At 41.3% G+C, this 15694-nt stretch overlaps 1 protein-coding gene across 1 annotated transcript; it reads left to right on the forward strand.

Annotated features, from left to right (window-relative positions):
* Positions 1 to 838: 838 nt before the first annotated feature.
* LOC119973956 (uncharacterized protein C3orf84-like) lies at positions 839 to 15151 on the forward strand. Its single transcript, XM_038812647.1, has 4 exons — positions 839 to 1350; positions 1455 to 1568; positions 9656 to 9733; positions 13889 to 15151. The coding sequence occupies exons 1-4, from the start codon at positions 1324 to 1326 to the stop codon at positions 14366 to 14368; spliced, it is 699 nt and encodes a 232-aa protein (XP_038668575.1). The 5' UTR covers positions 839 to 1323; the 3' UTR covers positions 14369 to 15151.
* Positions 15152 to 15694: the final 543 nt, after the last annotated feature.

The following is a 15694-nucleotide window of genomic DNA, read 5'->3' on the forward strand; positions in this document are numbered from 1 at the left end:
CATGATTTTGGTGGCGGACATCGGAGAATCCCGCCCAATATATTTCTGTGAGATCCACTTTCATTCTTCTAAAATCCAGTGAGTTTTTCACAGTAACTTCATTGGAATAATGTAATGTAAGCCTACTTGTGACAATAATAAAGATTATTAGTATTATTAAAAGCCCAGTCAATCCAGTGTTTCTTCATATGTCAGTCCTGCCATCCCGGGAATTAGTCTGCTGAACTGGGGCAGCACAGTGGTTAGCACAGTTGCTTCACAGCTCCAGGGTCCCAGGTTCGATTCCCGGCTTGGGTCACTGTCTGTGCAGAGTCTGCACGTTCTCCCCGTGGCTGTGTGGGTTTCCTCCGGGTGCTCCGGTTTCTTCCCACAGTCGAAAGACGTGCAGGTTAAGTGGATTGGCCCTGGTGCCCAAAAAAGTTAAGTGGGGTGACTGGGTTTTTGGGGATAGGGTAGAGGCGTGGTTTTGAGTGGGGTGTTCTTTCCAAGGGCTGATGCAGACTCAATGGGCTGAATGGCCTCTCTCTGCACTGTAAATTCTATGATTCTATGAACCTTTGCTGGACACCTTCAACAGCAAGAATATCGTTCCTCAAACTAGGAGACCAAAACTGCACACAATAGTCAAGGTGTGGCCTCACCAAGGCCCTATATAATCAGGAGGGGTCTGGGCAGAGTAGGGGACAAACTGTTCACATTCCTGAAAGGGTCCAGAATGAGGGCAGAAATTTAAAAGTGAGTATTGAAAGAAGAAATGGTGAAATGAGGCGAAACTTCTTTATTCAGCAAGTACTTAGTGTTTGGAATGCACTGTCTGAGAGTTCGGTGGAGGCAGATTCAATCCAAGCTTTCAAAAGGGAATGAGACATCAGAAAAGGAAGGATGGGTAGCGTACAGGGAGAAGGCAGGGCATGGTACCAGGTAAACTGTTCATCCCAAGAGCTGGTGCAGGCACGGTGGGTCAGATAGCCTCCAACTGCACCATAACAATTCTGTGATGTCTGTTACTCTTCCCTATAGATAGGTGGCTTTAAAATAAATGCCTGACAATTACACGCTTGAGTTTATCTTGCTGCCAATGTTTAGCGCGAGCGACCAATTCAGATTTACCATTTCCATCATGTAAACTAATATCAATTTATTGTTCAATGTTGGAGTATAAGGTTTATAAATCGTGTAGTTTATACTGTGGTAACACAGTGCAATCAGCCGCACCTCCCAAGCGTGTAGTTTAGCAACCAGGTAAACACAACATAAACCCAGTGTCAACACTGATTCCTAGGAAACCCTTCTACAAATCTCAACTAAACTTTGCCAGGCGCTATGGCTGGAGCCATCACGGGAACTTGGGTATGAAAGCCACTTTGGAAGTTAATGGTCTGAGTTCTGCATCGGGAAGCTCTGTTTCCGCTTTATATCCATTGACCCTTCGCTCTCTCATTCTCTTCCTTCAGTTCCCGACTGGATTTCACGGACACACCCGCAGTAAATCCCGGAATGATATCTTTCAAGAATACAGACAACAGGCCAAGCCTCCGCCTCCCGAGAAGCTCATAAGGCGACTCCGGGTGAGTTCAATGAATTAGCATCAAACACATGGACCAATTTAACTCCTCTGTTTGGCTGGAGCAAGGTGGGGGTCGGGATTATCTGCCCCTGTGTAGCCCAGATTCGAGTGTTTTCTGGTTATTCTCCGTTTACAATCCGTGTAATTATCTTGTACAATGTTTAATTTTAAATGCTTTTATTGCTTCATGGAAATAATTAAATATTGATTTATTTGTTCAATGAGCTGAACAGGAATAGGCATTATTTCGCTTTACAGAAGAGCACGATACAGACATGGTTAAATATTGCCCAACAGAGCCCAAAACACAAACTCAGTAATAGCCACGAATTTCCTCTGCTCCATCACTGTAACTTTGTTCACTGGGTCCAGAGCACCCAATGCCCCAGAGTTCAAATTCTCATCCTCTACTTTAATCCATCATGGCCACATATCTCCTTTAACTCCGTAATCTCCCACAGATTTACAGAGTCCTCTCTACACACCATCTGGCCTTCAGCCATTAAGTAAAGTAAGTAAGGAAATGTCGCCATAGTCTCAGGTGACCATAGGCGAGGGTCACCACACCTCAGGTGAGGGGCAAGGTTGAGAAGACAGGGCCTTCATGAATAATCTCAGCCACCTCATACCAGAATTGAACCCGTACTGTTCGCCTTGCTCTGCATCACGAACCAGCTGTCCAAACAACAGACTGTCCCTTTAAGGCTCTACTTAAAAGCCCCCTCTTTAACAAAGCTTTGGACTATCTCTCCTAATATATCCTTCTACGGTTGATGTCAATTTTAGTCTGATAATGCCTGTGTGAAATACCTTGCGTATTTTTTAGCGTAATAGTATATAAATGCAAATTGTTTTTGCAGAATGAAACAGTAGTTTGAAGGATGCATCAAAAAGCGTGGAATAATAAATGTTTACAGCACCAAAGGCAGTCAATCAGCCAATGGTCTCTGCGGACTTTTCGTTGCGACAATACAAAACTTTTTCTCCTCCCGAATTCTGTCTTCCTCTGCTTCAAAACTTTTTCTACACTTCCCTCAAAAGATGCAGCAGCCTCTGCCTTGACTATTCACCATGGCAAAACATTCCATGCTTTGGCACTTAAAGCTTTTGGTCACCTGCCATATTATCTCTTTACAAGGCTCAACATCAAATGTTGTTTGCTTAATGCACCTGTGAAGTAGCACTTTATGGTCTTTTACATTAAAACCACTGCTATGAGTAAATAGATTTCTCTTAACTTCTCTTTGTGCTATCAAAATGTTTTACATCAATGCTCTACTGATTCTCCAACCAGAGGAAATGCTTTCCCCATTCACCCCATGTAAACACTTCCTTAATTGTAAAAGCATCTTCAGATTATTATAAAATAATGATTCTTTACAATTGAGAAAAAAACTGTTTTGGACTCAGCAAAAGTGAGGAAACACCAAGCTTCATTTTAATATAAAAATTGGTGGTATTTTCCAACCAGTTTGTACAGTGCTTTTGACATGAACAAAATTAACTCAATAAATCAAATGTAAATATATGGAGGTGTTTGTAATACTGATTAATCCTAAAACTCAGGATTAATTTGAAGTGTCATTTACAGGTAATCTATGTACAAAGCCATCAGTACTCATTAGTGATGTAATCTACATGATCACAAAGATTTAGTCACACAAGAACAATTGCACCAATTCATCTCATTTGTGCCATGCAGACCTTCTTTCTAATTACCCATCATGAATAATCTGTGTGGCTATTACTCACAATTACTTGTTAATGAAGTTTAGAGCGTACACAGAAATATTGAAAGTTTTGCTGCTGTCACTTCCTGGACCTCAAAATACTGAGCTTCATCCTGTCTACCATTTATTATAGAGCAAAAATTCAGAATATGCCAGTTCCACAAATTATCCATGTAACAAGGCAGAAATTTGTCCAGGCCCATTTCCTTGTGTCCAACTATGGGGCCTGAATTTGGGCCACGGGTTTCACTTCAGTTGGTGAGTTGCCAGCATCAATTGTGCTTTCACGGGCAGCTGACCCTTGAGTAAGGAGCAGGGGGTACAAGGAAGTACAGTGGCATATCACGGCTAACAGTCATGGAGCAAGGAGGAGTACTCCTGTTCCAACTGGCTTTATGTGACTTTGGAAAAGGTTAAACTTGCATTTTTGATGTTGCAATCATTGCTGGAAAACTTGAGTGAAGTCGGCCCAACAACCACACCGCTCAGCTAGGGGAGCTCAATTTCTCAAGAGGGATCCTAAAGAAACTTTAGACCCTTCCAATGAAGGGATCTCAGGCCAGTTTTAGACGGCTGCTCCAGACACTTTGCAGACGTCACTACACATCACATAGCACAGGGATGTATTCTCTGATACGTAACACCTTCCCCCTTTATTTCATTAGTGCAATGAGAACAATTTAACACTCATACAATAGATCCCTGTATGTATTACCTCTATACACAGACAGATATGCAATTCAGTAAGACAGTCTCTCAGGCGACATCTATTCTGTTTGGGGTGAATTTGGCGTTCTGGAACCTGGCTTCTCAAGCCCTTGGAAGTCTCCTCATTCCCTTAATTAGGTGGCACTTTCTCAGATATTATTCCAATGTCTGTCACTATTGATATTGGAAAGCCCTTAGAAACGGAACCTAAACTTGTCTCTACATTTGGCCTCTGTCCCGAAGTATTGTTGTCGAGACATTCCAAAGGTAGAACTCATTGAGAAATTTCAGCAAATTTATTTTGTGATGCTAGTAGCTGATCAGCATGCTGTTGCCAAACTTTTTCATCACCCGTCTGCATGGTGCATGATATTGCACCCACCTTTGCTAGGCTCACCAACTGGTACCCATTTCTCATTGGTGGTGTAGCTTCTGGCTTGCACTTCCTCTCCTTGATTGAATACTCGCTTTTCAGAGCTTTGCTCCTTCATAGCAATTTGTGCTTATTGACAATCTTTGAAATATCAAGCCGAGTTCACATGTCAAACTATGTTCGCAGTTTCCTTTTGAACAACAGCATTGCCAGTGAACTCTGTGTTGCTGCTGTGTAGTGTCTGGTAAGACATCAGGAATTTGTTCATTCTTCTTGCCAATGTCCCCTGGTCCTTCGGCACTTTCGAACTCCTTCAAAGTGAACTGAGTACCATTGTCACTTACAATCTGCTCTGGTGTTCCAAATCTTGCAAATATTGTGTCTAGTTCCTCGATGATCTGCTCAGTTGTTGTTGACTTCATGATCTCAACTTCCAGCCATTTAGAGTGTGCATCACTAAGAACATGTGACCCGCCACTGGACCAGAACAATTGATGTATATTCTCTGCCATGGCTGTGTCTGCCCATTCCCATGGATGTAATGGTTGAGTGTTCCTTAGTTTTGCCCAGGATTGACATTGCCCTACTTTCTCTTCAGTTTGAGCATCGAATCCTGGCCACCAAAAATAAGTGTGTGTGAATTCCTTCATCGTTATCACACCACGATGGCCCTCATCAACTTGGCCAAGGACACTGCTACACAAACACGGAGGAATAATCACACGGAGACACCATAAATAAACTTTATTCTGCACTGCCAACTCAGGTCTTCATGAGATTAGGGCTTGAGGTCTGAATTTTTCCTATGAACTCCTGACAGCGTTCCTTTTTGGACCAGGTCCATCACCATCCCCATCGTTGGATTGGTTCTTGTGTATCTCTGAACTTGAGATGAAGCCATTGGTACATTATCCATGAGCAGGAAATACAGACTATTAATGAAATGTTATTCAGCTTCATGCTTGACTTGTAACGGCAATCTTGCATCAGTATTTGCATGCTACTCTGACTTGTGATATTGGATATTGTACGCGTGTATCGACAATGTCAAAGACAATCTTTGTAACCTACGAGCTGCCAAAAGAGGTGCCCAAAGATTGTTGTCAAGGGTCGACCTGAGTGTAATCGATTCTACGTTATTAAGAGTTCGTGAAGCAAATGTTTTTGGTCGTGCTCTCCAGAAGGCATTATGTGCGATACAACTGCACCAATCCCATAGGGTGACGCATTGCAAGTAAGTTGCTGGGGCTTGTGGTGAACCAACATCTCTGACTTCAATAAGGCATTGTTTACCTCATTGTATGCACTTTCGCATTCTTCTGACCAGTGCCATGTCTGTCTGGCACATAACAAAGTGTGAAAAGACATCAATTGAGTTGCTAAATTCTGGCATGAATTTGCCTTAATAATCGATCAATCCTAAAAACAATCTTAATTGTGCCACATTTTGAGGATGGGGTGCTTCTTCAGCTCTTTGTGTGAGACATCTTTATAGATGATATGATCCAGGTAATTATGGATGACTTGGAAAAAGTCACACTTTTCCTTTTTAACTCTCAGGTTATGGCTCTGTAAATACTTCAGAGTAGTTTTCAAATTACTCAGCTGTTCCTGTTCACTTGAACCGGTAATGAGCATGCCATTGAAATAACACTGCACCCCATTCAATCCATTGACCTCTGAAAAAGAGCAGGAGCAAATATTATTCCAAAAGGAAGTGTTTTATAACAAAACAGACCGTTGTCCATCGCAATGGTGAATAATGGCTGTGACTCTGCAGTGACATTCATCTGCAGATATGCCTGTGAAAGATCAATTTTACTGTTTCCCTGCCCTCCAGAATGTTCAGCAAACCAGCCTTCAGTCGCCAGTAGTGGATAATGATCTGCGCACAATACTGGGCTAATATTTCTTTATCTCCACCTATTCTCACTGAACCATCATGTTTCAACACAGGGACTATTGATGTTGACCAATCACTTGTCGCAACTGGTTCAATGACTGCTGTTTGGTCTAGTCTTTCTAGTTCTTCTTCAACTTTTGTCTGAATGGCATATGGTACGAGTCTAGCTTGAGACATTTTGGTGTGCTGTTTGGCTTGATTTTTAGGTGCATCTCAACTCCAGTCTTTTAAAAAATTAATTTAGAGTACCCAATTATTATTTTTTTCAATTAAGGGGCAATTTAGCATGGCCAATTCATCTACCCTGCACATCTTTTTGGGTTGTGGGGGGAGACCCATGGAGACAATTGCAAACTCCTCACAGACAGTGACCCGGGACCAGGATTGAACCCGGGTCCTCAGCGCCTCGAGGCAACAGTACTAACCACTGCACCACAGGTGCTGCCCTGCTCAACTCCAGTCATTGAGCCGAGTGAATCTTTGAACACCGTCTCATATTTCACCAGACGTTGTTGCAAGTTGTACTTTAAATCCTCTAATTGATTTAATGCTTCCCTGTTGAGTTTAATCTTTGCCAACTATGCTCTACCAAATAAAGTAGGAAAATTTCCATGGACAACCTAAAGAGACAACTTCTACAACTGACCCATTTGCTTCTACTTTCACCATAGTGCATCCTTTTAATGATACGACCGCTTCAGTGTATGCCATTAGAATCACATTTGATGGTTTTAAAGGCAGATGATTCAGGTTTTGATTATCAATTGTCTCAGGCACCTGCATTCTCTTCCATTTTAATTATGTGACCTTCGAGTTTTGGATATGAATTGTTGATCACCCCGTAACATCAAGTCATCTAGTTTTAGCTCCTGCAGTTGCTCAGGTACCTTAGCTTCTGAGTGGTCTTGAACTCCTAATTTAGACAAGGCGAGTCTGTTTAGATGTCATTCTTTTCTTGCACGTCCTTGGTGGGGGAGGTTTTCTGAGCCCGACATATTGCCTTGGCAATATGGCCCTTTTCACCACAGTTCATGCGTGTATTTGTTCTACTCTAGCATTCCCCGGCTGAGTGTCCAACCATGTACATTGGTGACACAGGTGCACCCTTGAAGTCTTGTTCCTTGTGGTATCCATTTTGTGGACCTTCGCTCCAGCCCCTATCTGTGAAGCTTCTTTTGTTGCGAGCTCCATGCCTGACTGTGGTTCGGCTTTTCCCCCGAGTAGTGGCCTGTACAGATCTGGAAGACTTCTGAATCCCGTTACCCGCAGACTGTTCAGCTTCACCACATGCGCGGTCCCTGTAGCCCCAGACTCTACTCTCTTCAACAGCAGCAAGTTTCCCGAACTGTCGTCCTTCTTTACTAATAGTTGTAGTTGATTTAAATTTTTTTGAACCTTCAGCATCAGTGGCTTCCCCTGATGTGTGTGTGTATGAGTCTGATCCTGAGACCCTAACCCTAACCCTAACCCTAACCCTGAATCACCCGAGGAAGGAGCAGTGCTCCGAAAGCTAGTGTTTGAAACAAACATGTTGGACTTTAACCTGGTGTTGTAAGACTTCTTACTGTGCTGACCCCAGTCCAACGCCAGCATCTCCACATCAAATCTCAGAGGTAGCACTGCAATGCCTGTGCAAACATTCTGCCGACGTCACTACACATCACAGGACACTTCACCAGCAGGTATGCATTCTCTCACACATAACAATTTTTCTCACACAGTGATCAGGGAATCCATGGAAAATATGAACATGAAATTAGAAAAAGTATGTTATCAGTCTAAACCTTGGTTTCAGATAGCTCCAAAATATTTGCTGTTATCAGGGATTTTTGGCAGATTGTGGCACCATATTTACTCCCCTGATCCATTGTTGAGAAGAATATCTTTCCCTGACATCTACAGTCATTCCTGAACTTTCTGAGATCCTGCACTTTGCCATAAATCTGAAAAATGTTAATTGTAACAGTTGCAGGAGTTATCCTTCACCAGGCCATGTATTCAGAGGTACTTGGAGAGTGATTTTGGCTTCGGGTCAAATCGGGTATAGCTTTGTAGTCACGGCAACTGTCCGAGGTCTGAGTTAGCAGACCCAAGCCACTTGTTGGGTTGGGCCTTGTTTAAATGTTACTGGTGAAAGTGCACGTTGCATACTCAGCCCATATCACCACAAAAATTGTAATTGGGTTTCTACAAGGCCGTTGTTCCTGATTTGCATATTTAAATGGACTCCTGTGCATGATCTTTGCCCCCCCCCCCCTTGTAAAAGCGTGGCTGAAAATCGAATGAGGCTGGCATGTTGGCAAATAAAATCCCTGCCCGATTCTACTCTATTTCTCAAGTGATAAATGAACAGCCGGTAGTTGAAAATTTCCCCTGCATTCTCATTATACCACTGGAGAGGTCGATAGTCATTCAGTGAAAGGTGAAATTTGGGATGCAAAATAACATTATATGAATGTCAGCAGTAACAACAGGAGCCATGTTTGTATTGTTGATGAGTAGCCTTTCATGAGACCTTTGCAATGGAATCTTTTTATTCAGTGATTAACGGATAGTACACATTCTCCTGAAATGTCACAGTTGATCAGGAAGCATTTGAAACCCTGTTCTAATGCTTTCAAAAAGCAAACAATTTGTGAATTGTGGCTGCAGTCTGCTCCTCTGTGTCTATCCATATTCCTTGCTTAAGAATCAACATTTGATAAATGTTTAAAATTTGTATTAGATACTTACGCACTGAATTGTTTTATGGCCACTCATGGTATGAAGCTAACCGGGATGATCAGAATTGATTCATATGTTTTTCAGTCATAGTCATTAATAATAATAATCTTTATTAGTGCTACATGTAGGCTTACATTAACACTGTGATTGATTGTTGTTGCATTAACAATTATTAGATCATTTGAAAAGGCAATGAAGTTACTGTGAAAATCCCCCAGTCGTCACACACTGGCGCCTGTTCGGATACACTGAGGGAGAATTCAGAATGCCCAATTCACCTAACAAACAAATCTCTTTTGGGACTTGTGGGAGGAAACTGGAGCACCTGGAGGAAACCCACGTAGACGCAGGGAGAACGTGCAGAATTCGCACAGCCAGGAATCGAACCTGGGTCCCTGACGCTGTAAAGCAACAGTGCTATACAGCAGAGAAGGAGGCCATTCAGCCCATTGAGCACATGCCAATTCTAGGAGATCTTTCCCACCTTCAATGTGTGGACCAAAGCTCTCCCCTCTGGCTACCAACCAGACATGTTTGTTTTAGAATTGAGTGATTCAGTTGAATGTTGCATATTTTCTTGTATACTGTGAAATATCTCACTGACCACCATTCAGTATCTTTGAATAACATCGGTGTTACTCTGGTTTCAGGAGAGTCCTTTGAAACACAACTTTTCCAAGCATGATAGTCAACGGGTGTTTCACGACAGTGCCACCTACCTGGAGAATGTAAGTTTAGAGCACGATACTTGATACACCAACACAAAGACTTTCAATTCTTTCATATCACTCCATTAAGTAATGGATACTTTTGCAAAATGCACTGGTGAAAATTGATAGTTATAACATATTGTTTTAACATATATCAACCAGGTCCTTTGTCCCTATAATCCTATGGATCTTGCTGGAGAAATAATGGCATGTTTCTAAGGAATGTCATTATTAATGTGCAAATTGGCCATAAAATCCAAGGCATTAAAAGATATGGCTGGAGTTGTGAATCTCAAGAACCTTCTGGTCAACTTATGAACTCTACCATTAGCTTCTCTGTTATTTTTAAGAACTTGCTGGAATTTCTCATTCAACATACCACAAGGAATACAGTCATGTAGTTAACGGTACCTTTTCAAATGATCTAATAATTGTTAATGCAACACCAATCAATCGCTCTGGCCCAGAATGGAAACAATTGTAGATGTTCAATCTCATTCCTGCCTGGAACCATTCACTAGAGATTTTTTAAATTCAAAATTTAAAATGCAGCCCATTATGGCAATTGTACAATCGAGTCCATAAAGTTCCAGCAATAAAACCACAATGTTAAAGAACTGTGATGTTAAAAAGGGACAAATATGATAAGTAATTCCTGACACACTCCAACCATAGTTCAGGTTGCATTAAAATTTGCAGGAAATGCAAATAACAAAGCCATAGAGAAAAGGACAGGGCACAAACAAAAGCACAGGACAAAAGTAATTGTAAATCTGCTGCTGTGACACCCCAATGTTTCACAACCAATAGGTGCTTTTGAAATATAGTCACAATTGTAATTTGGATTATAGCTGTTAGTTGAGAATTATCATAACACAACACAACCTTAAACCATTCATTGATATATGTCAAAACATTTTGATGAAATAATCTATATTATTAAATGTGTTGTGTCTTTAATTTTAGAATGTCTGATTGTAGTGCCCCTTCTGTCAATCAGATACCACTACCAAAGACCACTGATGATTCAACCAATCAGATAGCAGAACGAAAAACCATATCAAGTCCCAAAGTCCTGAGGCAGATTTTAACTTTTGGGTGGTTTCTGGCATTTCTCGCTGGCTTTCCATCCACCCATTCTTGGAGTGGAGAAACTGGGATCATTTCAAAGTCCTGACCACACTTACATGGAGCATGCGGGCTGCTTGCCCCAGAGGAGCATCACAATGCAGCCCGCTGGATTCAGACCTATCAATCTCCAATCAACATCTGGCCAGAAACTAGGAAAGTCCTTGGGGAAGGGCTGCAAATGCAGAGGACAGGTATTGCAGGCAACCCTCAATGATCTTTATCCACCATGTAATCTTCTGTGGGAGATAGACCCTAGGTCAAATTAAGGGAAAAGGATTTTGAGAAATTTCTCGCCGATCCCCACAGGAAATGAAAAACAAATTCTAGGAGTTAACAGTGACCAGAAGGTACATTCCCACATCCCACCTACCTTTTGTGCAAAGTAATATTCCCTCCTCAAGGAATTTGCCCAGTTCCATTTTGAACATTTGCAGTGAATCTGCACCCGCAGCACAAACTAGCAATTTATTCCAGAGGTCTTCCAGCAAACCTCTTGATATCTGACACCTCATTAACATTCAAGTTGATGTGGCAATTTAATGACGGCGTTTATTTCAGACAGTCAGGGACTCTCTGGATATAGCATAGAATATAAGAGGAGATTAGAGGGAAATTGATAACAATTGTTTACCCCCTTTTGGAATCGAGTAATGTTTAATTAACAATATGTAAATGTAGCATTTATCCTGTGTTTCGATAACATATGTATGTTCCCTTATTGTTTCCAACTTATCCAATTGAAATAATTTGTCCATACGTTCAGCCTATTCCATTCACTATTCTAAATAGTCAATCGAAGGCTCCACTTTCTGTGGGTAAAAATCCCCAGTTCCTTGATCCTATCACGGTGACTTAGGGATTTTAACTTTGTAATTAAGTGGCCCACCTCTGAATGTTTTCCAAAGCCTATACATTTGCCACTTTGTGAGGAGACTAGGATGGGACAGAATACTCTAGATAGGTTTGATCCCAAGGTCCAGTACAATGAAAGTATTTTATTTTACCGTAAATCCTCATAACTGTACTTTATAAACTTTAACCTCTCAGGACTGGGCTCAAACGTTTCAACATTTATGCATTATAAGGGGCAGCACGGTGGCGCAGTAGTAGCACTGCAGTCTCACGGCGCCAAGGTCCCTGGTTCGATTCTGGGTCACTATCCGTGTGGAGTTTGCACATTCTCCCCGTGTTTGTGTGGGCTTTGCCCCCGCAACCCAAAGATGTGCAGGTAGGTGGATTGAACACATTAAATTGCCCCTTAATTGGAAAAAATGAAGTGGGTACTCTAAATTTATATTAAAAAAAAGAGCTGAACTCAAGAAACATTGTTTCTTGAGTTTAGCTCTTAAAAAAAATAATTATGCATTATATCATCGAGATCTTTTTCCCTCTCAACAGACTTAAATTCAGAATCCGATGTTGTATACCAATGCTTGGCATTAGCCCAACCAAAATGCTAAACACTCCATTTATCAGCTTTAAATGGCGTCATCCATTTTGTCAACAATCCAGATCAGATTGCAATCTCATTTTCTCTCATGAGAGTTCTGATATCAACACAGACATTGGTGTCGCCCATGAACATGACGACGGTACTTCAAATACCTTCACCCAGATCATTGATATAGAGTAACCAGCCTAGTGCTGAAAATGTTATGCCAGTCCTGTTCTCAAACCCACCAAAAAATGACTAAAGTCTGAAAAATTTTCTATGATACCAAATATTTTTTTACCAATACCAATATGAAAATATATTAATATTCCAATACAGGACAGTATTTGTGACAAATTGTTAAAGTATTTTAAATTTCTTTTTTCTAAACTGGTGCATTCTGACTGATGCCTTTCCCTACAATATCTCAGGTTAAGCAGCTGGAGGTTCAGAACAGCTCAATGAAGGAGCCACAGGACGCACTCCTCTCTGATGGAGTCTGACATTCAAGGAGTCAAAAGTCAGATGTCTATAAAAGTCAGCCTAAACTCAATGAACAGAAAATCACAGCCAGTACTTCCCTTTTGACCTTTTGGTATATTCCCATACATAGACGAAAAGCTTGGCATTTCTTTTGACTTATTAATTTTTCATACTGCCGTTTTTACATAACCACCATTTTTATATGGAACCATTGTAAATAAATAATACTTTTATCATTTTTAAATGTCTCAGTTTTTCGCAGAATAAATCCCCAAATCTCTGGCTTGGTGCTGTTTTTGTGGCCTATCTCTTTCCCTTGATCAGTAATCCAGCCCAGGGAAAGGACAGTGGGAGTAGCAGTATTGAGAAACCGAGTGCAACTCACAGCTGTAATCTAGTGGGATAAGCTGACTCTGCTGCTTAATAGCTTGTACCACAGAATTTAAATATTTTTAGTTGCACCAAATAGACTTTAGTATTAGAGTTCATCAAGGCCTTCTATTATTGGCATTCTAAGGAAGACAATTTAGTGGCATTAATGGAGGAGGTCCAAAGGGATGCACCTTGACACATGTTAGGATCTTGGGTTTTCACAGGCCGACTTAATGCAGTTCCAATTCCAAATAATGAGATTGACTCCTCCAGAGTGAATCTCACACTGCAATCCTCTGGACTCGGGTTTGGGTCTGATTCCAAAGTGATTTCTGTCATTTTTCTGTCAGTGAAAACCATTTTGATCTCATACTGTTGCCTCAATAATGCATACATATTTTTATTTGTGCCATTTTCTATCATACAGGCTTTGGCAATCTCCCAAATGTTTTATTATAAGAGCCTATTGGACTTTGCTTAAAAAATTAAATGTCGGTAAAGCTGTACATGGTAAGAACACCAATGAGGGATGTGCCTGAAGTTTGGGCAGAGTTTCAATTTTTCTATGTACAAAATGAAGAATAGAGTATTAAATTCCAGAACCTGATCCAAGACTCTTAGAATGTCTGTGAGAGACATTAATCTGTCACGAGTGTGTTGCCTACTCTGGGAATGTTGCAAGGTGCAGAACCCTCTTTAACTACTTACTAAATTCTTTGGAAATAACATTCACAAATTGTCTTCCCTTTCCATAGAGCAAGACTAAATGTCGGGCGAAAACTGCCTTTGGAAGAAGCAGCGAATTTAAGAAAGATTTAATTTCCTGGATTCCGATTCAGACAGAGAGACAACAGCAGTGGCCCTTAATATCCACGTATAAAGCAGATTTCTGGCATCACAGAAATCCACAATCGACAGCAGTGATGATTCCTCAGCTGCTGGTCCCACGTGTTCGTCCGTTGATAACAGTTGCCCATCCTAGATCAGAGATCATGCAAACAACATATCGTCAGTTCTACGGCCACTGCCAACCAAATCCAAATGTTCATACAAATGTCTTCACTGGAGAAGTGCAGAGCACGCCCATGGAAAAGGAAGCAACATTTGTCTATGTGAATCCCAAACCAAAGACCGCAAGTGGAAAATGGAGAGCAACGTCTTTATTGTCACAGGGCACCACTGTCGCTGACTGTCTCTCTTGGCCTGGCCCAAAAACAGATACAGCGCATGACTGAAAACTCCATTTAGGAACAAATCAGTTCAAGCAGAAAACAAGAATCCCCCACCCAGTGTTTGTATATGATTTCAGAGAGAAAAAATTGTATGTTTTTCTCATTTTTACATTTGATTGTTTTTCAGGTATTCCTAGGGAATATAATGGGAAGAAGGTTCACAAACAACCTTCTGGACATGGAAAATAATTTACAACCAGTCCTGAGCCAGTACTTACTTCTCCCATCACGATGATCAAAGTTGGGAATTTCTTTTTTTCAGAATTTTGAAAAAGTGTCAAACACTTACTTTTCTTGGCAATGCCAGATTAGGACAAAATGGTGGAATCAGATGAAGTAACTCAGAAGTTACACAATAAATTGGATGAAATAACTGTGGCGGGCAAATAAAGAGCAGATGAAATTTAATGCAGTCCGTTGAAAATTGTAACTCATAAGGTGGAATAATGTGCAACATACATACTCGGTGAATACTGCCGACATAGCTGAATATGCAGTCGAAAGAGAGCTTGGGGTCTTTGTAAATTCTACACTAAATATGTCCAACAAATGTACGGCAGCAATCAGAAGAATGTTTAACTATAGCTTTGTTGTATTAGTTGTCCAGAGCATTTGTGTTGAAATCCCACCATGGCAGTTTGACAATATGAAATCGATTTTAAAAATCTGGAATAAAAAGCTACCATCAAGTAAAAAGTGACCATGATGCTATTGGAGTGTCATTAAAAAAAAATCTACTTGTTATTAATGCCCATTAAAGAAGGAGTTCTTATAAAGTTATTTCTAATCATGGTTCCTTCCCCAATGTGGTTGACTTTTAAGTGCCCTCTGAAGTTGTCCAGCAAGCTATTCAGTTGTTAGTCAAATAAGGATGGTCAATAAATGCCAACCTTGTCAGTGACACCCACAACCCAAAACGGAACGAAAACAAAAACAAAGCAGTTGCGCATAATTAAGAATTCATGATCAAACTCTAGGCAGGATTCTCCATTTGAGAGACTATTCTCCTGCTGGAGTCTGCACTGGCGTTAGGTTGGCACCCTGGAGTGATTCCCTCTCATTAGTCATGCAAATTTTTGCATGGCGGGGAGCTTGCGGGATTCTGTTGGAATCCTGGTATCGTGCTGCCATTATGAGTGGGTGGTCCAATACCGAGGTCCGCCGGCTGGCCCCCCTTCCCTCGCAAATTGCAAATCCTGCCCTCCCCACCCCCTGCTGACAAGTAGGGGCATCCACCCCCCTCCCCCCACCACAGGAATTGCGGGTTATCCCCCCCCTCCACAGCACGCACGCATCAGGCCCCCAGCAGAGACCCCCATTAGACACTCC

The sequence above is a fragment of the Scyliorhinus canicula genome, chromosome 11, assembly GCF_902713615.1.
Source record: "Scyliorhinus canicula chromosome 11, sScyCan1.1, whole genome shotgun sequence".
In the NCBI taxonomy this organism is placed as follows: Eukaryota; Metazoa; Chordata; class Chondrichthyes; order Carcharhiniformes; family Scyliorhinidae; genus Scyliorhinus; species Scyliorhinus canicula.

Coding starts and splice junctions, on each gene's coding strand:
- LOC119973956 (XM_038812647.1), top strand. CDS start 1,324: ATGGCTGGAGCCATCACGGGAACTTGG. Junction 1,351..1,454: donor GAGCCATCACGGGAACTTGG/GTATGAAAGCCA, acceptor CTCTTCCTTCAG/TTCCCGACTGGATTTCACGG. Junction 9,734..13,888: donor GTGCCACCTACCTGGAGAAT/GTAAGTTTAGAG, acceptor CCCTTTCCATAG/AGCAAGACTAAATGTCGGGC.